The sequence below is a fragment of the Mixophyes fleayi genome, chromosome 9 (assembly GCF_038048845.1).
Source record: "Mixophyes fleayi isolate aMixFle1 chromosome 9, aMixFle1.hap1, whole genome shotgun sequence".
Lineage (NCBI taxonomy): Eukaryota > Metazoa > Chordata > Amphibia > Anura > Limnodynastidae > Mixophyes > Mixophyes fleayi.
The window spans coordinates 14804644-14827473 of NC_134410.1; the positions used below are offsets into that span (position 1 = coordinate 14804644).

The following is a 22830-nucleotide window of genomic DNA, read 5'->3' on the forward strand; positions in this document are numbered from 1 at the left end:
GCATGTCCATGAAACTGTTAGGGTTCCCAATGATTTAGGTTGTCTCCAAATCCTCAGTATTAAAAGAAATCACTGCATAACCACTTGAATCTCCATGGTGCAATGTAATAGAAAAAAACTAAAATAGTATAATACTGTATGCAACAGATTTTATTTAATAAAAGTAAGTATCAAACTTACATAAAAACATTTATAACAGGACACATAAAGGTATCTTTAAGGTGGTACTCATCTAAGCAGCATGCATTTCTCGCAGGGTAGATGACAATCAGTTCCAAACAGCATATACATGTCAACAAAAGTATTATCGAGGTTTTTAATTTTTTTCTTAATGTTGGTTATATTTCCTTTCATTTCTTTAAAAAATTTGTGGAGCTTTACAACATTTTTGCTCTGGCGGTATGGATCTCCTTAAATGGGTGTTCTCCCTCTGGATGAGAGGGGTTACTAGTTAATTAAAATAATGGCCCTAAAGAATAACTGCCGGCAGAGGTGCTGGTAACATGAGCGCTGGGCTTCACTTACCTGCGCTGGGATCCAGAGTGTGTAGAGTCAAGTCCTGCTCACTCTGCTGGGCTGCTAGGATCCCGCTGCACCTATAAGGGATAAAAATAAAAACATGATATCTATAACTAAACTGAGTATAGGCAAGAGCCTATACTCCAGTGACCGAACTCTAGGTCACTTAAAAAAAACCGAGGATCTCTCTGGAGAGGAGGGGCATAGCAGAGGAGGAGTCCAAGGATTTAACAGTTAAAGTGACAAGAACTCCTGACCACCTACTATACCCCAATGTCTCGCAGTGTCCCCCAATGGTAGGAAAGAGAAAGAAGGATTCCATCAGGGGCGGGCTGGCCCAGGGGGCAGGGGAGCATCGGTCCACCGGGCCGCTTGGTTGCAGCACTGGTAGGGCTGGCCGGAAGGCCGGCCGGCTGCCCCTCAGATGCAAAATCTCCTGATTTTGACTGGCGGCCGCATCTGATGACATGGGAAGCGGCCGTGTCAGCGCACAGGCGGCCTCATCACATGACAGGCGTGTCATGTGATGCGGCCGCCTGTGTGCCCTCCGGGCTGTACAATGCCAGCCCATGCCTGGATTCCATTGTGTAGTTGGTCAGTACTGAAAATAGGGACATTTCCAGTGACACATCTGTAAAACTTGAGACTCTACCTGAAAATATATCAAGTATGCATGTGTAAAGATGTACCCTCTGGTCATTTTTCATACATGTTTACAGACTCGACAGGAAAACCTTGTAAATGTCTTAATGTAAGAGGGACAATCCCAATTTGTGGGGCCTGTCCCGTCCTCCTGACAGTCAGCACTTTGTCCCACCAGTTGGAATGTTAGAAGGTATGACCCGCTCTGCCACTGCTGTGTGCCACAATGCATGGGATTTTAGGGAAGGGAGTTAGAGCAGCAAAGCGGGGTCACACATACATTGTGATGTGGCCACGCCCGCTTTTGTCCGTGTCCCACCGTATTATGTGTCTACATTAGCTGACCACACAAGTTGGGAAGTACTCATTGCAGATTCATTGTGGTCAGTGATGAATGATGTTTTTCACTTCCTCAATGTTGCTCTGTGAAAGTGCTTAGTTATGGGTGTAAGCAGTAAACAACAATAAATGTTTCCTCTATTCTAGGGGTCATACAAAGTTCCATATAATTAAAGATTTAAATACCTCAAAGCATTTTGGTGCCCAGGATCAGGACAGTCACGATGGGTGAAACCAGTTAATCAGCACATTAGGAACTAGCGACATCACTGAGGCATGAGGCACAAAGTGTAATAAAGCTGTCTCAATCATTGTAAGCAAAGTTTGCCTGCCATTGAGTCAATCTGTGTTTGCTGTTGGAAAGATGGTGTAAGAAATACTGGATTCTTGCAGGTAGATTTTCGGGCCTGTAAAATGTGTGCAAAAACTAATGGACACAATGTGTTTCAAATTATATTACACAGACTGGAAACTCCGTCAGAAGTACCTGTCTTGCAAGCTTGACGAAGGAACAGGAAGGTACCGTGATTGCACTCACTAAGCTGGCTGCATTTGTTTTGGCAGAATACGAGTATCTCCCACATTCCCCAGCAGTTATCAGAACAAATTAGTTTACTAACATTCCGTATAAAAGTACATGCATAAATGGGGAAGGTTAATTCATCTGTAAATGGCAGATCTCTGGAGCAATGCCCAGCAGGAACTAACTGCTTGAAAACACAGAGAAAGCATTTTTTATTTAATATTTACATGGAATCCAATGGCTGAAGAAAATCAGAAAAACCTTTATCCACAACAATCTCATGTTTGACCAATGTTTCACACTGCTGACTATGCTTAGAGATTATGGGGTCTGCTCACCATCATAACACCAAGTGCATTGAAAAGTCTGATTTGTTATATTTTTTTTATAACCACATATCACAGCGATAAATATAACACTCACAGCGGCTCTCATCTGTATTGGGTGAATCGAAAGTGGAGAGATAAATCTCTTCTCAACCTTTCCACTCCAAACCCTCTGCCCAAGTTGTTGCTTTCTACTTCAAGGACAAGGTTGAGATCCAATTTGAAATTGTATCATATTCTTCGACAAACAACTAGCTCAATTTCTTCCCAGCACTCTCTGACACCCTCTTTTCATTTGATCTCACAAATGAAGATGAAGTATCTACTCTTTTCTTATCTTCCTACTTTACCATCAGTCCTGTTCTTCCTATACCTTAAGGCTAGGTACACAATGAAGACCGACGTGTTATCTACAACGACTTTACCTTCGACCGAAGGTCCGATCGCTTGGCCGATTAATGCGTACACACTAGTCACGATTTAGACAATTAACAAAAGACTGACCGTCACAGCCATATTGTCATGAGCAAAGATTAGAATTTTGTACACACTGAAATGACTTATGAGGTCTATGTAACGATATCCCCAAGAAATTTAAATAAGGGGCAGAGCATGTTTAATAGTAACCACCCCAAACCTCATAAAAAAGCGAAAGTAACACATTTTCTTCGTAAATTTGTTAGCACGTGTACAGTGTACGTTCGCTCGCAACCGCATAGAAACAATTTTTTTTACTAATATGGATACTGTTGAAGAACAACAAGCAGCTGCTCTTTTCCTGCTCGCTGTGGAAAGAAGACCGAAAGTATAGACCCGAAGGGAAAGAAGGAGAAAGAATAGATCTTGTTGGACCACAGAGTGGTTCAAGAGGAGAGACTCATTCTCTCATATGTCCCTGCAGCAGGAGATACAGGACAACAACCCCGAAGACTTCATGAATTTCCTGAGAATTAATGAACCCACATTCCAGGAGCTGCTCCAGCTTGTCACCTCCATCATCCAGAAGGAGGACAACCGTTTAAGGAGACCCATATCTGCTGAGCAGAGACTGGTTGCTACCCTAAGATTTCTGGCAACAGGAAGGACACTGGCTGATCTCAAATACAACAGAGCAATTTCACCGCAAGCTCTGGGTTTGATAATACCTGAGACCTATGGTGCTATCATTGAAGTTCTCCATGAACAGTATATGAGGGTTGGTAAACATAAATAGTCTTCTTTAGATTCAAATGTATAATTTTATTAACATACATAAAATGTACAATATACATTAAATGAATAAAGTGCAAACCAACAAAAGCAGACAAATAAACAGTTTATGGTTGTCCATATTGCAACACTTCACTATTATCCATTTGTGATGAACTTGCATTGAACTGTTGCATGTTTGAGCTGGGTATAGGCAGAGCCGTAACTTAGAATTCTAGTGCCCTGGGCGAGAAAGGCAAATGCCGCCCCCCTAGTCCTCAATTTTAACCAAATTAGCCTAAAATATTCCTAAATTGCGCCCCCTTCAGCGTTGCGCCCTGGGCGGTCGCCCCTGTCGCACAGCCCTAGTTACGGCCCTGGGTATAGGGGTAAAAGTCATGTATGGCTTTGGCATTAAATATTGTCCACCCATACTACCATGCTGCATCTGTGTATGCCGAAATGTGTACGATGGTGTCTGCCAGTGGTTTGTCGTGAGCAATGATTGCAATTTCGTACACACTGAAGCAACATTTGCGGGGCATGTAACCATATACCAAAGACATTAGCATAAAGGGGCAGAGCTTTCGCTATAGTTAACACCCAAAACCGCATAAAAAGAGAAGGCAACACTGTCTCTTCATTCACATTCCTATTTGTAAACCTACAATGGATACAGTAGAAGAAGAAAAAGCAACTGCACTTTTCCTGCTTTCTGTGGCAAGAAAACTGCAGGTACGGAACCAAAGAGAAAAAAGGAGAAAGAGTAGATCTTGTTGGAGCAAAGATTGTTTCCAGAGGAGAGACACATTGTCTCATATGCCCCTGCTACAAGAGATACAGGACAACAACCCTGATGACTTTAAGAATTTTCTTCCTATGAATGATACCACTTTTCAGGAACTGCTCCAACTAGTAACCCCTCTCATCCAGAGGGAGAACACCCATTTAAGGAGATCCATACCGCCAGAGCAAAAATGTTGTAAAGCTCCACAAATTTTTTAAAGAAATGAAAGGAAATATAACCAACATTAAGAAAAAAATTAAAAACCTTGATAATACTTTTGTTGACATGTATATGCTGTTTGGAACTGTTGTGCCACAAACCAGTAGCACCCTTTATGTGTAATACTATTTTATTTCACTTGACATATTCTAGAATACAAATTTTTGTACTTTTTTTTACCTGCAATAAAACTGTTGCATCAACACTGTGATTTATTCAGGGCATTTTACAAATATTAGTTAATAAAGGTTAATATGACTTTATAAGTTTATAAAGGTATAAGTTTATAAAGGGTAAATATGAATAGATTCCCAACATAGATGCAAAGGATAATAACACACGTGCTTTACACAAGTGTAATGGTCTGCAGCCAGACAGGTGCAATACACATCTATACAAAACAAAAGTCTGTCATCACAAATTTACATACACACGCCCCCCAGGTCGAGGAAGTATCGGAGGATTGTCGTGGATCGGTCGGAAGTTTATACACACTACACAACGGAAACGAGATTGGAACGAAAATATTGAACGGTACGACCAACCAAATGAGGCGACAATCATCCATTGGGGCAGACTTTAGACCATCGCGACACTACACACACTGACCCGACTTTCGAACGAGCGGTCGTATGTCGGCTGGTTGAGCCGATTATTGGACAAAAACCCTGTAGTATGTACCCAGCTTTACAGAGCACTTTAAATTACCATGTTTCTCCCATTTGAAGAGGGTAGCAGAGGACACTGTTAGTTATTTTTTAAAATAAATGAATATTGCACATGGAAGTGTATAATAAGTAAATAAAACCACAGTTAATACTGAAATTGTATTTGTTATCTCGGCACAGGAATTACAAGCTGTGATATTGGTCAGTTCTCTGGAAAACCAGTGTTTATTCATCCTTGTGTAAATAGAGGAGATTGTGCTGTGGGGAGAGAGCTGTAAATTTATTTTCTCCCTATAGAGCACCTAATATCCTGGCACGGGGCCTGATTTTGAGTTAGGAGCAAAGCAATGAAAAGGAGTAACTTTGCACATGTTAAAAACCATGTTGCATTAGAGGGGGAGGTAAATTTAAAATGTAGGGGCAGATTTATAGTTGGGATACGGCATGTCATGGATCAACTTACATTTCAGTGTAAAAATAAAGCTATCATGTATTTGTGTGCTACATGAAAAACAGCCAGTATTTTCCTTGCATGTAAAAAAATAAGTACATTTGTACCCCTTGCATTGTAACATGGGTTCTCCAGGTGCAAAGTTGCTCCTTTTCTATGCTAGGAGATGAGCACTTTCTGCACAGTAATAGTTCAGAGTTTTGACAGGGCAGAATGTGTCCAGTACTGCAGAATACTGTGACATCTTACAAATCAATGGTAATAACAATAATATATTACTGTCTATCCCTTTTAAATCCAAACCATTATCAGAGAGTTGCCCATTCAGCAACCAATTGTTGGGTCGTACCGAGAGCATGGTCGCGACTATGGGTAGTCACACTGTCAGACTGAGGCATGAAGGGCCAAACGGTCCTTCACGTTACCTTGTGAAGTTTTCACTCCACCCCAAGAGGTACCCACAGCTTGGAGCACGTGCGGCCCTTGACGTTACGGGCTCCCGGCCCTCATTTGTAGCTAGAGGAAGCCTGAACCAAAGATAGACAGTTAGACAGTCAAAGATAATGCAAAGCCTAATGGCACTAAAAATAAATTAATAAAAATGCCAAAATAATTTTAAAAAATTGTACTAATAATGTAAGTGTCCTCAGCTGGCCACAGGGTTTTGTATCCACCAAAACTGAAAAGCAAAATAGAAAAGGGAAGAGACAGTTAATCTAGTTGATTTCTTTGTTGATCTCGGCACCAGGGAGGCGGGTGGTTGTGGCGATTTGCATCATTGGGCAGCGGGCATCACTAGGGAAGTAGGCAGGATGCCAGAGGATGGCCTTCTCACAAATGCAATCCTTCTAGCCCGGAACTCTCTGTAATTCTAACAAAGTATATTGCAGGGGAGGCTTTCAGTGCCTAAAATGGCATATAAACAATGTTAAGTATTTTACATTGTCTTGCTATATATACATAAATATATTGGATAAACTTGTATTTTCAAACCTTTCACCATCATGTACAAAGCCCTCTCCAACTCCTCTGCTTCCTACATCACCAACCTCATCTCCATACCTCCCCTCCCACACTCTTCGGTTGGCCAATGACCATCACCCTCTCCCACCCCTCTGGTAACCATGTCTCAGTCCCACATCCAAGATTTCTCCCATGCTGCCTTCCACCCCTGAAACGATCTCCCTTGTTCTATCAAACTATCCCCTAGCCTGCAAAGCTTCACTATTCCTCTATGACGTACACCTTACACTTTTTCATCCTCCAACTCTCCCACTCAACCCCACTTTTCTGATTTCTTGATCCTCTTGTGCCAACCGATTGTCTACCCTTTGTAAGATTGTAAGCTCTTGTGAGCGTGGCTCACTTCCCTTCTGTCCCCCTCATTACCTATGGCTTCTACTCACTATCTACACTGCGCACCTCCTCCTTGGGCTCTCTGCCCATTGACTCCACTCTTCCAATGTCTTTGCACCTCTTTCAGTGGCTCTAATCCTGTTAGTCGGGCCCCCGCTCATGGGCACAGGCTTCAGCTTGCCCTGAATATACCCCTTGCACCCCAGTAGCTGTGTTGAGAGTTGTATTGTTATTTGTTTACGGTATTGCATGGTTATACCATGTACTTGTTGTTTGCCCTCTGTATGGCGCTGTGGACCATTTGCGGCACTCTATAAATTAAGGATAACAATAACATTTTAGATGTTGTGGCCATTTAAATGGGAAAGTGGTCCCATTGTTAAGAAGGGTTTATAATATCAATGTTATTTTGCAGCCATCATTCAATACCAGTAGACACATCTTAGAATTCTTTGCAATCCTGTTACTGTATATATTCTAGACCTTCTAACCTCTTTGTCTGTTTTTTAATACCCATACTTGTTTTATTACTGTGTATGTTCCCAATGGACTATGATGCGGAGTATGTTGTTACTATATAAATACATAAATTATAATAATAATAATAATAATAACAATAATAATATTCCGCATATGTGGCATGCCGATTAAAATTATGCACCATATAATATGTTTCTGACATGACATTACCCTATAACAGAGTTGGCAACCTGCCTCTATCTGTTGTGAACAGGGCATGCTGGTCTCTGTAGTTCTACAACAGTTGGAGAGACACAGACTGCCTCTGTCATATAGCTAGATGCGGTCTTTCCCAACGTGTAACTGAGGTATGTTCTGTACCTGTACGTGACTGTGCCATGACTTGATATCATGGCAACATATTTTTTTTTTGCTAGATTGTGCACCCCAGCTAATCTCTATGCTCTTTCACAGAAATAACCCGTCTTTCATGTGTCTGGGCAATTGTGTAATCGCCCCCCCACCCCTCCTCCCTGTAAACACCTATTGTGAAACAGAACTGTTTATCTTACAATTTACAGGAATTCACCTCATATTCTCCTCCCAAAGTTCACTTGACCACAACCTCCTCTTATATACACATTACCTGATCCCTTGTACACCAGCTGGAAATCTCCGATCACAGCAGAAGAGAGCTGCGGACAGACAGGGAGACTGTGAGAGGTCGGACACAATGTGCAGGATGTTACTGCTCCTTCTTCTCAGCCATATAGCAAGTAAGTAACAAAGTGATGTATCCTGTGCAACTTATTTCAGCTCCCAGATGGAGCAGAATTTGTTGAAGGGATTGGACCATAGCTACGGTCAGTAGAGAATTTATTACAAATCTATATTTCATTTATCTCTATAATATCAACATACTTTCTATTCTTCCGTTACTATAACCTATTTCTTACCTTCAGACACACTCATCTCTTGTCCTGTAGTAATCCTCACTATTCAGTATTCATACACCCCTGTCTCCCCCCCCCCCCTCTTTATGCAACCATATAGAGGGCGGAGACATATCAATGGTAGAAATGTACAATTGAAAATGTACAATTGAAAATGTCATAGTTCATCCTTGGCAAAACCATGTTGCGCTGCAGGGTGAGCAAAATTTAAAATGTGTGGACGGATTTAGGGGCTGATGCCTAGTGGGACGTACAGAAGGTTGCTCTGCGCATGCCCAGGAAGTGGGCATACACATATGCGACCATGCAGATTTGCGTGATTCTGCCACCTACTCAATTTTTACACCTTTTTACACCCAGGAATAACCCTGCAGATCTGTCTGACTCTTGCGCCATATATAGTTTGTCAATGTCCATGGATATCACAGTAATGGCAATTTTAGGAGGTTCTATTGTATTACTATAACCTGTAACTTGTACCAGTGCCATTATTGGTAGTTGACTGCATGCACGTAGCAAGTACAGCTACCCTTGTGCATTTACTACATGTTGCCTGTAGGGGGTGTGAGGTCAGTCTATCCCAGTGGTTCCCAAATTTGTTCAGTTCGTGGCACCCTTAGAGTATCCATAATTTTTTCAAGGCGCCCCTCAAAAATAATTATCGAGCAGTCCTGTTTTTCAAGTAGTTGGGCCAAAATAACGTAATAAGTATTTAGGTCAGGACAGAAATACTTAGTAAGTTATTTGGAAAAATAATACACATAATTCCAAGGGAAAAGAATATTGTTATATATTTTTTTAAATTATATTTCTGTCAAAGAATCATTTACAGCTAATATTAAGAGGAATAAGATCAAACAAAATAAAACAACATGTGCAAAAATCAAAACACTGTGCCCATTCACGATCACACTGTGCCCCTTCATCCACACACTCTGTGCCCTCCTTCATCCACACACACTGTGCCCCTTCATCCACACACTGTGCCCTCCTTCATCCACACACACTGTGCCCCTTCATCCACACACTCTGTGCCCTTCTTCATCCACACACTCTGTGCCCTCCTTCATCCACACACTCTGTGCCCTCCTTCATCCACACACACTGTGCCCCTTCATCCACACACCTTGTGCCCTCCTTCATCCACACACTCTATGTGCTCCTTCATTCACACACTCTGTGCCCCTTCATCCACACACTGTGCCCTCCTTCATCCACACACACTGTGCCCCTTCATCCACAAACACTGTGCCCTTCTTCATCCACACACTCTGTGCCCTCCTTCATCCACACACTCTGTGCCCTCCTTCATCCACACACACTGTGCCCCTTCATCCACACACCTTGTGCCCTCCTTCATCCACACACTCTATGTGCTCCTTCATTCACACACTCTGTGCCCTCCTTCATCCACACACATTGTGCCCTCCTTCATCCACACACTCTGTGCCCTCCTTCATCCACACACTCTATGTTCTCCTTCATCCACACACTCTATGTTCTCCTTCATTCACACACTCTGTGCCCTCCTTCATCAACACACACTGTGCCCTCCTTCATCCACACACATTGTGCCCTCCTTCATTCACACACTCTGTGCCCTCCTTCATCCACACACTCTGTGCCCTCCTTCATCCACACACTCTGTGCCCTCCTTCATCCACACACTCTGTGCCCTCCTTCATCCACACACTCTGTGCCCTCCTTCATCAACACACACTGTGCCCTCCTTCATCCACACACATTGTGCCCTCCTTCATCCACACACATTGTGCCCTCCTTCATCCACACACACTGTGCCCTACTTCATCCACACACTCTGTGTTCTCCTTCATCTCCACACACTCTGTGCCCTCCTTCATCCACACACTCTGTGCCCTCCTTCATCTCCACACACTCTGTGTTCTCCTTCATCTCCACACACTCTGTGCCCCTGCATCCACACACTCTGTGCCCTACTTCATCCACACACTCTATGTTCTCCTTCATCTCCACACACTCTGTGCCCCTGCATCCACACACTCTGTGCCCTCGTTCATCCACACACTCTGTGTTCTCCTTCATCTCCACACACTCTGTGCCCTCCTTCATCCACACACTCTGTGCCCTCCTTCATCCACACACTTTGTGCCCTCCTTCATCCACACACTCTGTGCCCCTGCATCCACACACTCTGTGCCTTCCTTCACCCATGCCCTGCCCCTCCTCATCCTCACCCTGCCCCTCTTCATCCTCACTCTGCCCCCTCCTTCATTCTTTTGCCCCTCCATTGCTGTTTCCAATCACCATTTCCCCTCCGTTTCTTTACTTACCATACTTGGCCTTCTTTCTTCTATTTCTTCTGTCTTCTCTTCTGCCTTCTTACCAATCCGGCGGCGCCCAGGACCCAGCATCCTCCTCTCTTCTGCCGCTTCTCACTGAATATGTCGGGTGTGAAGATGTCACGCCCGACTTTCAGTGAGCAGTGAGGAGGATGCTGGGTCCCAGGCGCCGCCGGATTGGTAAGTATTTCTTTTTTTTTTTCCTGGCCACAGCACCCCTGTGACAGCGCCGCAGCGCCCCTGGGAGCCGCGGCGCACACTTTGGGAACCGCTGGTCTATCCTTCGTGGTGGTTTTTACAGTGTGATGTTTTGTCTGCTTTTTGAATATATCGGAGCTCTGTTGCTGTGTGGTTGAGTTTTGTCTTTTTTGTTTATTTATTTTCCTCTTCCAGAGATCTACAAGGTAATTCTAGCTTACATTTCCCTGCCCCAGAAAGGGTTAACATACACTTCTGCCTTTTCTTAGGAAATTTAAACCCACCCCATTCATGCAATGTTTCAATATTTAACTGATCAAAGGTGCTCTCTGGGGCCAATGCTCTTTCTCCAAACATTTGTTCATCATGATGCAATATTTATTACCATCCACAGTATCACTGTGGACTTTAAATATACATTTGACAGAGGACTCTAAAAATGTTAAAGTCCCTATGCCGATAGCACATTATTTTGCTTTCAATCCTGCTGAAACATTAAAGCATTATTATTGGGGCTATTTAATAACAGTGTAACACTGGAGATATCACAGATAACTCTGAGGTTCACTAAATTATCAATAAGGACGACTGTCCCATTATACTCTATGGGAACAGCAGTCTTGACCAATTTACCAAGCTGAGCTCTTAGGAGCTTGACTCTGTTAGCCAACGCCATCTTCAGATGACGTTAGCAGCTCTCCCCCTGTACTAATAGCCTAGCTAATAATATAGAGATGGAAGCGCTGGTATAGTTGATGATATTTAATTATTTAAAAATATTTATAATATTTATATAGATTTTGATGAACAATTAGAACGATATTGATGAAAAAGTCTCAGATATGTAAACTTCAAGAGTCTGATTAGATCTGATATAAGCAGATATGTCTGCTGCACTGCTTTGAGAGCATAGGTAAATCCACCTTAAGTGATTAATCACAGGATAGGGTCCTTAGTGGATAGACTTGAAAGACACAGAGTGTTAGTAGACTAATCCCATTATAATCTTCTTTCAGAGGATGTCATAGGTGTTATGATAAACCATTGTCAGTGAATAATCTCACTAGTTTGTGCACATAGCTTAATCTGGAGTCATTTATTTGATTGTAGCCCAAAGCAGTAAAGGATTTTTCTTGCTCCTATGTGAATCAGCCAGCATGCAGGCAACACTGTAATCTGGAAGGGATGACGTCACTTTATAGCCTAGCTGTAGAGGGATCTTCTGATCCCTCTCTGGCAGGCTGGACGCTCCTCCCCTCCTTACCCCCCATTCAACATTTGTGCTCCTACGTGGCCTGATGGCCAATCATGTGCATAGAGTAGAACAGGACAGAACCCAGAAAAACTCCTTCTCTGCTGTGATCAGTGGCTGGAGTGTAGATTTGTATCGGAGCAGCTGTCCCGGCTTAAGTTAATTGATCATTTTGCCATTACTACATCTCTTATGGCTGCAAATAGCAGCCATACGAGATATTGGCTTATTGGCAAAATATGCAAAGGGTCTTAAAAGATCCCCTAAAACTCAGAAATATCCCAATTACAACATATAAAATCTCAAGACCTGCCATTAACCTTCTGAAAAGGCCTCCAGATAAACAAATAACCACTCATCTCTACCCCAATGATGATGAAGTTGACATACCTCTCAACTGTCCAGAATTTTGTGGGAAAGTACAGATTTAGGGCCAAAATGGGATGGTCTTACGATAAAGTAGGTGGAGTTTGGCTTAAAAACTAGCAATTGTAAGAGAGTTGGGCTTATTTTGTCTATATGTTAGGAGGTATTTTAATGGGGCATTTAAATGATAGGCAGCACTAGGCCCAGTGGAGACAGGTGTCCAGCTTGTCTGCTATTTTTCTGCCCAAAAATTCAATTTGTCCAAATCTTTTGGCAGCAACATACTACCCTTTTCAATAACTCTACATAGCTTTGTATGTTCTCCTCGTGTTTGTGTGGGTTTCCTCTGGGTGCTCCGGTTTCCTCCCACACTCCAAAAACATACTGGTAGGTTAATTGGCTGCTAACAAATTGACCCTAGTCTGTGTGTGTCTGTCTGTGTGTGTGTGTGTGTGTGTTAGGGAATTTAGACTGTAAGCCCCAATGGGGCAGGGACTGATGTGAGTGAGTTCTCTGTACAGCGCTGCGGAATTAGTGGCGCTATATAAATAAATGGTGATGATGATAGCTTAGCATTGCCTGCAAATATGGACATCATACTTTGCAGGTCATCTGCCAGGTCATTAATAATAATAAATTAAAAAGGACACCCTGCTGGTCTCTGTGGTACTTCACTAATAGCTACAGTATAACGCAATATAAATATTATATTTTCTATATCAATCTGCTTAATGAGACAGTATCAAATGCTTTTGAGAAATAAAAATATATTACATCCACTGCATTATCCCGATCCTTTTTGCAACCTACTTCTTCATAAAAACTTATCAGATCAGTTTACCATGACTGGTCTTTCATGAACCCAACATTCTGTTACGAGTTTTTTTTTTATCTATTACATATTTCTGAATAGCATTCCTTAGAAATATTAAGTTTACCCATAACAAATGTCAGGCTGCCTAATCTATAATTTCCTGGATCCAATTATAGTTCCTTCTTAAATATTGGTACTGCATGAGCTCTATGGCAGTCATGTGGTGCTGACTCTGATATATCCATACATGTAATATTGTTCTATTACTGAACTTAATGGCATATTTATCATAGGACGAAAAGCTTGGCCATATACATCAAGGGATCACCACGGGCAAAAGCAATGGTATCGCCAATTATATCCCCGTCAGCGATAAGATTTACCCGAGATAAGCTTCCCCATACCAAGCGCATGTTCACTCTTCACAATCTAACAATAAGTTTTCACCAGGATTGCTGAGTGATACTCATCTCTTGGGCGATACTGGTTGGCATTAGTAAGGCTGAACTTTTCCTTTTGCCAGGTCAGTGTGGGAGCATATGCGCATGCGTGAACCATTAAAGTTATAAAAACAAGAAATAAAACCGATATTCGTATACTTAAATTAAGAAAAAAAAAGTTGTATTTAAATAATAAAGATTTTTTGTTGTTGTGTGGAGCCGGGGTAGACAGAGACCACCGGCGAAAGCTAACGCTGGTTGTACCCGGCAATAGTCTTTACCAGCCTGTGATAAATAGGGAGAGGCTATGTTGGTTGTAAGTAAATTCTATAAACATGGCAGTACAGAATATTTGCAAGGGTTGGCAACTGTGATTCTTGATAGAGACGTACAAATCATTTCTTTCTTGCCCCTACTTACCCAGCATATATCCAGAGCTGCTGTATTACCCTAATAAATGTTTTGGAATTTGGACCACAACCCACCCAAAAATGTAATTAAAGAAATAAATATACAAAAAAAGTGCATATACATACTGTAATAAAGAGAAAATGAACATTATACTCTTGATTAATGTTTGCTTTTTGTCAATGTCTACATTCATCACCACCATTTATTTATATAGCGCCACTGATTCCGCAGCGCTGTACAGAGAACTCAATCACATCAGTCCCTGCCCCATTGGAGCTTACAGTCTAAATTCCCTAACATACACAGAGAGAGAGAGAGAGAGAGAGAGAGAGAGAGAGAGAGAGAGAAAGACTAGGGTCAATTTTAATAGTAGCCAATTAACCTACTAGTATGTTTTTAGAGTGTGGGAGGAAACCGGAGTACCCGGAGGAAACCCACGCAAACACGGGGAGAACATACAAACTCCACACAGATAAGGCCATGGTCGGGAATTGAACTCATGACCCCAGTGTTGTGAGACAGAAGTGCTAACCACTTAACCACCATGCATTTCTTATTAGTCTTCATAGTTTTTGTGTAGTTCCAGAAATATTTCATTTTTTTTTTATTTGAAATTGGCCATGCCATTTTACTGAAAATTGCTGTTTGAGATGTTAAACGTGGCCAGATTTCTTTTTGAATTTACCATTATTTTGAAAACCTTGTTAATAGCGACGGAACACCACAATGCTTCTTCCATGGATTCCGCTTTTTACCGCTAATCAGTCTTATTTCTCCATTGCATCAACATAGATTCTCTCTTTCCTTCTAGTGTCCATTGCTGACCCTGAAGCTTTATGTGACCTCAGCAAGGTGGCCATTACTGGTGGGAACTATACAGTGAGTAATGGGGGAAACATTGGCAGTACGGTGGAGTACAGCTGCCCTAAAGGAATGTACCCGTACCCTGCCAAGTCGCGTGCGTGCGGGAGGAACTTGGAGTGGACGAATGGAAAATATAAGGCTTCCTGCAAAGGTAATCCGCTTCTATCTTCTTTCACTGAACCTCCTAGAATGCTCTCTCACCCCACTTGCCATACCGGAGGGGAGGTTAGGAGGTTGAGTGGTGATGCCATTGCATCGTCATTGTCCTGCATTGCATATTGTGGCGGCGGAGCCTAATCACGTGAATAACGTCATTAAGCTTTGCCTCTGCCGGGAACCCCTGAAATTCAGGAGCCTCCCGTATATTCCTGGAGAGTATGCAAGTATGTCCGTCACTGCTTACTCCCCTATCTGTACTGCTGCTACCGGACTATCCTGTGCTCTGCAACTGCCGGCTCCTCTTTTGGCTCTTTCCTGAGCTATGCATCTGCTGGCTACTATTTGCACTCTGCGTTTGCTATCTATCTCCTCTGTTATGCAGCTTTCTACTCCTTCTTTTATTCTGCCTCTGCCAGCTCTCTCCTGTAATCTGCAACTGACTGTTCCTTCTTCTGCTCTGTTATACAGCTGTCTACTCCTTCTTTTATTCTGCCTCTGCCAGCTCTCTCCTGTACTCTGCAACTGCCTGTTCCTTCTGCTCTGCTTCTGTTGGTTCACTTCTAGGCTCTGCAACTCTCTGCTTCTTGTGCTCTGCCTGTGCTGGCTCTCTCCAGTGTTCTGCAACTACTGACTCTTTCTGGGTCCAAATTTGGTGAAATAATAGTAAAGTTTATTAAGATGCAAGGTAGGTGCAATGGTGATATAATCCAGTCAAATAGCAAGCAGCCAGGATCAGGAATCTGAAGAGATGCAAGAAAGCAGAAACAAACTGGTGGGACGCTGAACAAAAGTCTGGATCAAGCCCATGATCATAACAACAATCTGTACAAAGGAGCAAATAAACTATGAACAGAACAAGAGGCAGGAATATAAAGCAGGAAGGCAGGTGCAGGTAATCAGATGAGAGAGGCGATTAACGCCTCACCTGTAAGAAGTCCACAGGTGAGGTACACAAAGTGCAGTAGAGCAGCCCCTCTGGTGGAACAGAGGAACTGCATGCTGCACATATTCAGGACAGAGTCCTAACAGGGAGCCAGTAAAGTGATTTGCAGAGTGGTGCCACAGATGAGAAGCTGCAGGGGAGGAAGCTTAGCAGGTGAGAGGAAGGTCAAGTAGGAGGAGGCTGTGGTAGTCAAGGCTGTAGATAGGGAGAGGATGAACAAGGGTTTTGGTTACATGCTGAATGAGGAAGTTATGTATTCTGTCAATGTTTGAAAGAAAGAGGCGACAAGACTGCATGATAGAGTGAATGTGTGGAGCGAAGCAATGATGACACCAAGGCAGTTGGGGTGGTGAACAGGGAAGAGCAAGATATTGTCAACAGTGAGGGAGACAATGGGAGGGATAGTGACATTAGGAGAGGGAAAAATAATGAGCTCTGTTTTGGACATATTGAGCTTGACGTAGTATTGGGACATCGAAGTGGAGATGGTAGAGAGACAGTTGGACAAGACGGATAAGAGAGAACGAGAGAGGTCAAGAAAGGAGGGGTAGATTTGAGTGTCATCTGCATAGAAGTGGTAGTGGAGACATATGACTTCATTGAGAGAAGCGTTTTGAAGAGAAGAAAAGCACAGGGCCAAGAACAGTGCCTTGTGGAATCCCAGCAGTTAGAGGAAGAAGGGGAGAGCATGTGCAGGAAACAGAGACACTGAAGATGCAATCAGAGAGGCAGGAGGTGAACCAGGAGTGGACAGCACAATGAAGACCATGGGAAAGAAGGATGTCAAGGAGAAGAGGATGTTCGATAGTGTCAAAAGCAGCAAAGAGGTCAAGGAGTATGAGCCGTGAGAAGAGACCCTGGGGTCGTGGCCACACCTGATATGGTCATGGCCACACACCTAGGGGGCGTGTCTAGCGGTTTTAAAGTGTTGGCTGCTCTTTCTCTCCTCTACTCCAGACACACTCATTGCCATGCAGAGCAGCAGTGGACAGAATCTCCCCCCAACTTTCCCACTGACCGTGACAAAGCTGTCCCGACCGGGATGGTGGGACAGAGCCCTAAACTCAGGACTGTGCTGCCTAAATCGGGATGGTTGGGGGGTATGGTAGAGTAACAAAGTCGTGTGATCAGTGACTGGAGTTAACCCCACTAACCTCACATTACAAATGATTATGTTGTAAAATAGGCTCAGTTGCTTCAGAATAAAAAGCACTATGACCTCCATTTTTGTTAACAAACTCTCCATGTAGGTCATGCTTGGCACCCACAGTTTGTCTACATGATTTAAAGTGAGCCTGTCATGTACACATAGTGGTGTACACTAGGTAGAGATGCTCACTGACCCCGGTGTTTTGGTTTTGGATCTGGATTACCTTCGTGTTTTGGTTTAGGTTTTGGCAAAATCGTACTTGCGCGTTTTGGTTTTGTTTGGTTTTGTTTTGCAATTTGTTAAAAAAAAATATTTTTGGGGGCTAAAATAACATAATTTAGGTATTATTTTGTACCTACATTATTATTAACCTCACTAACACTAATTTGCAGTCATTTCCATTCAATTTTGACCATCTCACAGGTCACAATATGCTTTTCATAAACTTTCAGCCAAATACTGCAGCGATCTGGCTGTATGGTAAGCGACAGAGCAATGACTCAAACACACGACAGTTCCTACCACATCTTGGAAACATTTTTTACGACCGCTCCAGCTGTTTCTTGGATAAGTGGGGTAATTCTACAGCTAATAAATGTCAACGAGCGCTGGTACCCTGGGATGTGTGCTTTTATCAGACACACACCAATCCAGGGTTCCAGACAACGCACTAAAAAGAGCGATCGAAATTCATAGCAAAAAAGGCAGTTTGGTGTCTATCTGTATATTACACCCTACACTTATAGTTAAATATAAAAAAAAACAGTCTGCAAAGACTGTACGATCAATAGAAATGCCCAAAGCAGATTTTCTGTTTGGGTGTATATTATTGGCAAACCTTATTAGTGCAAATTATGAAAAATACAGTTTAATCTCTGCTAGGTCCTCCTTAATTCTACAGCTACACACACCAATCCAGGGTAGCAGACAACGTTCTAAAAAGATCTATTGACATTCATAGCAAAAAAAGCAGTTGGGTGTCTATCTGTATTTTCCACCCTACATTTATAGTTAAGTAGAAAAATAAGCAGCCTGCAAAGACTGTACGCTCAATAGAAATGAACAAAGCAGCTTTTCTGTTTGGGTGTATATTATTGGCAAACCTTATTAGTGCAAATTCAGAAATATATAGTGCTGGTGTATAATAATTTCAGCACCGGAAAATAGCTTTTTTCAAAAAAAGGGGAATATCTGACACCCCAAGCACTTGTAGTGCAAATTCAGACATATATAGTGCTGGTATATTACAATTTCAGCACCAGAAAATTGCTTTTGTCAAAGAGGGGAATATCTGACACCCCAAACACTTCTAGTGCAAATTCAGAAATATATAGTGATTGTATATAATATTTAAATTGTGCTGGGATATTACAAGTTCTGCAGCTAGAAAGTAGTTTCTTTAGGAGGGAATATGACACCCCAAACAGTTTGTATTGTTTGGAAAAATGCCTCCTCTATCCTCCTCTCTTCCTGCTGTAATAACTGCTCTCTCCCTGCTCTAATCCTGCAACCTAACCCTTCTCTCTCCCTCTGTCAAATGGCGCTGGATTGCTGTGGAGACGGATATTTATGCGTTTGAAACATCGCGAGAACCAAGCTCTGAGATCCGACGACATCAAAATGACGTTTTGCCTCGTTTTCAATTCCGAATCGGCGGGAGAGTACCAAGCCTGCTCGGCTCGGTACTCAGATACCTGAAGTTCCGGCGGGTTTGGTTCTCTCTCGGGGGAACCGAGCCCGCCCATCTCTAACACTAGGAAATGTGTACCTCAGGGGTGTCACTGGTTCCTAGTGAATTTTTAGGCCGTATTCTCATGAATATTGTTTCAGCAGACAATACTGCTGTCAGCAGGTGATGGGTCAACTGCAGACGCCCATGTTAATAATATTTACTGTTAATTCAATGCATTTGTATCTTATTCTTGTTCCCTTTTACCCCAATAGTTGTTGAGTGTCCCAGACCAGTTTCGTTTGAAGGTGGAGATTACGGCCCACCTGCCATTAGGTATTTTGTGGGAGATGTCCTAACCTTCGAGTGCTATGGTGGATTTACGATGTTTGGACCAGCAAATCACACATGTCAGGAGAATGGAAAATGGAGCGGGGAACTTACAATATGTGATGATCAAGGTAAAAATTTGGGTGCTGGGTTTTAGTTAAATCTCAATAACAAGTGGAAGAGTCATCAGGAGTAAGAATTAGATGATGTAGAACTGAGTGGAAGTATAGGCAGAGAGGAACGTCTGTAGGGAAGAGTATAGGGAGCTGGAAAGGGTTTAATTCTGTGGCGGCGCCAGGGAATGGACCTTCCTGATGTTGGAAAATGACAAGTCGACAAGTCTCAGTTTCCTCTGCCAGATCCTTGTTCTATGTGACATGTTTATCACAGGTTTTCCTCATCTACATCATAGCCCAGGCTTAGGCCTACCATGTGTTGAGGAACTACAAGTCCCAGCAGGCTCTGCCAGCCAATAAACTGGCTGGGTTGCAACTCGTGGGTTTCCATCTGTTGAGGAACTGCAAATCCCAGCATGCTTCACCAGCTGGAGAGCCACAGGTTGCATAAGCCTGTCACAGACTATATCCGGTTTCTTGAAAGTGACACTGTCTTATTTTTTTATATAAATTGAAAAAAAAAATTGCCATGTCCAGTGCTCAATCTCTGCTATTAAATCTATAGCTACATTTGTTCAATTTTCCTGACTTCAGCTGCTCAAGTCTGACTCATTGGATCTGTGCGTCTGACCTACTGTATACACTGCAAAATTGATCACCGATCCGATTATAATGGAAAATCATTGGTTTTCAATGCCTAAAATTTTTTCTTATCTTGAGACATCTAAATAACCATAAGAAGACAGATTAGTTAATGGTTCCATATATTATTACTCGGGATATCCTGCAACATCGATTTTTGGATTGTTGTGATAAAAATGATATTTTGCTGCCCTAGAAACCTGCTGCCTGATACAGCTGCCACATTATATGTCCTAGAAAAGGGAAAATTAAATAAATCTGTTCACACATTAACCAGATATTGTATTGCTTCATAGATTCTCTTTCTCCATTGCAATCAGGTTTTAGATGCCAATGCTTTATGTAAAGATTGGGAATTTCAAACTGTGTATATTGACACAATGCTTTTATCTTCCCTATTTCTTGACAATATTTCTTGTTCCATTTCCAATCTCTGTTTCTCTCCCTCCTATCTATCCGTTCTTTGCATTTCTTTCTTCACACAGAGGGCCAATGCCCCAACCCAGGTATCCCGTTTGGGGCCATGAAAGTAGGCACGTCCTATAAAATAGAGAACAAAGTCACCTATGAGTGCCAGAATAAACTGAAGATGTTCGGATCTGAAAAGAGGACATGTATGGAGAACAAGCGTTGGTCAGGAACTGAACCGTCCTGTAGAAGTAAGAGGGCATAAATGATAGGAGCACCGGTCGTCTCCACACAGAGGGGGCAGCCAGACAGTTAAGGCCATAGTCAGGAATCGAACTCATGACCCCAGTGCTGTGAGGCAGACATGCTAACCACTAGGCCACTGTGCTGCCCACTTCAGTGTAATGCAATTTAGATGGCTCATATGCCAGACACTAAAAAAATTGTTCAGCAAAACTTGAAATCATATAAATGACAGATGCCCTCGTAACTCACAAAGATCATATGCATTACAATAAATTACTGAGTAAAAAAAATTATAAAAAAAACTTTTATTAATATAATCTACTACTATTATAATATCCCCATCACGTGTACACCCTGTGCCTCATTTCTTATTTAGGTCATTGATACCTAATGAATCGAAACTACGTTCACAGGAATATTGTATCAGGCCACAAAATGGCTGCCTCCGTGTGTGACTGTTAGGTACACTTTGAATGTTGGGAGCAGTACCAGACTGCAGTATTAAAACCCCCATCTAAAAATCCAGCTATAGTGGGACCATTTCTGATCCCTAAATAATGTTTAATATGTAGCACAGGTATTGTTTGACATGTTTTCCTGTTTGGTGTAGTGCCCACAGCTGGTGTGGACTGGTACAACCATTGAAAGCACTGCACTGAATTGGTTGTTCAATTGCTGGGCCTAACTACTGTTTCACAATGAATTCCATGGTCATCTATACTTCCACGTCTACCAATGGCTTTACACCCACGGTGATGGAGATCCTCACTTGTTTTTCCACCCTAGCAAATCAAATCTGAGCTTATGGAGTTTTATTGTGCATAAGAAATGTTTTTGAGTTCACACATATCACAGTGGTCAATGGACCAACCAAAATCGTACCATATGTGACGAAGAAGTCTACTGTGAACATGTAATGCTGCCACTGAAAGCCTAAAATGGAAAAGTACAGTGTAAATCATTGTTTCTGGCACAAAACTGGCTATATAAGGGTTATATGCAATGTGAAACAACAGAGTATTGTAACTTTTGTATGTGCAGTATTTCATACCTCCAAAAATTTGAAAGTAAAGGTTGGACAAAATAAGCCCTGCCCATGATTCACCAAAACCCCACCCTGAACTATCCAGTCCCCACCCAGATCTGCCCAACCATGCCCACGGTCCAGTGAAGCCACACCCACTGTCGATTAGGCCACACCCTTAGAAGTCTCCGATTTGGGCCAGTCCCGCCATAATCTGTATTATAGGATTTTGTTAAGATATGACCTGAAGAGAAAGTGCTCATAGCTTAAAATAAAAATAAAAATCTTTTTAGAAAAAGAAAGAAGAGACCAGTGGAAACCTCAACAATAATTATACACATTAGTGATTCTAAGACAGGGGTCTGTGTGTTTACATTCATTGTGAAAGAATAGAATTAGTTACTTGTAAATGATAAAAAATAAATGATGTATTTCTCACTGGACTTTCTTCCATAGATTGGTACACGTTCGACACCCCGGAGGAAGTAGCAGTCAATTTTGCGTCATCCCTTTCTCAAACTTTTGAATCATCTGACCTTAATAAAGTAGAAGGTAGGAGAAGTTCTAATGGAGAAATATCCTGTAGTATTGTATGCCCAGAGTAGCTGACTGTTGTATACGAGATGAAATACAACCCCACACAATGCCAGAGAGGGCGATATAATCCTGCCAAGACTAGAGCTATAAATTGTCTGGATTTATTATGTTGCCGGAATAGGCAGGTGCTGGGGGGCAGCCCCATTCACGGGGCAGCACAGAGATGATTTTACATAGATTTTTCTCACTTTACCCCTTATAATTTCCTTTTCTTTTCTATTTAACTATGTAACTTTTTCGCTTCTAAAATTGGAGAAGGGTATTGGATAGAGGTGGGGTGGGGGGAGGGGGGATTGGGATGAAGAAAGTGCAGTATGATGACTTCATAAATAAAAAAATGGGAAAAAAAATAATAATAATTATTATTTTAGGGCAGATTCACTCACACTCACTCACATTTTCTTACTCCACCTCCAAAATGACATTTGTTCAGGATAATCATCATCATCA

General features: G+C 42.2%; 1 protein-coding gene across 1 annotated transcript in view; it reads left to right on the forward strand.

Moving 5' to 3' along the window:
* Positions 1 to 8123: 8123 nt before the first annotated feature.
* LOC142102036 (complement factor B-like) overlaps positions 8124 to 22830 on the forward strand; it is a 67177-nt gene continuing 52470 nt past the window's right edge. Inside the window, exons 1-5 of the mRNA XM_075186553.1 lie at positions 8124 to 8253; positions 15044 to 15247; positions 19293 to 19478; positions 20591 to 20764; positions 22240 to 22335. Coding sequence (XP_075042654.1) covers positions 8211 to 8253; positions 15044 to 15247; positions 19293 to 19478; positions 20591 to 20764; positions 22240 to 22335 — 703 coding nt within the window. The 5' untranslated portion in view covers positions 8124 to 8210. The remainder of the gene's footprint in view (positions 8254 to 15043; positions 15248 to 19292; positions 19479 to 20590; positions 20765 to 22239; positions 22336 to 22830) is intronic.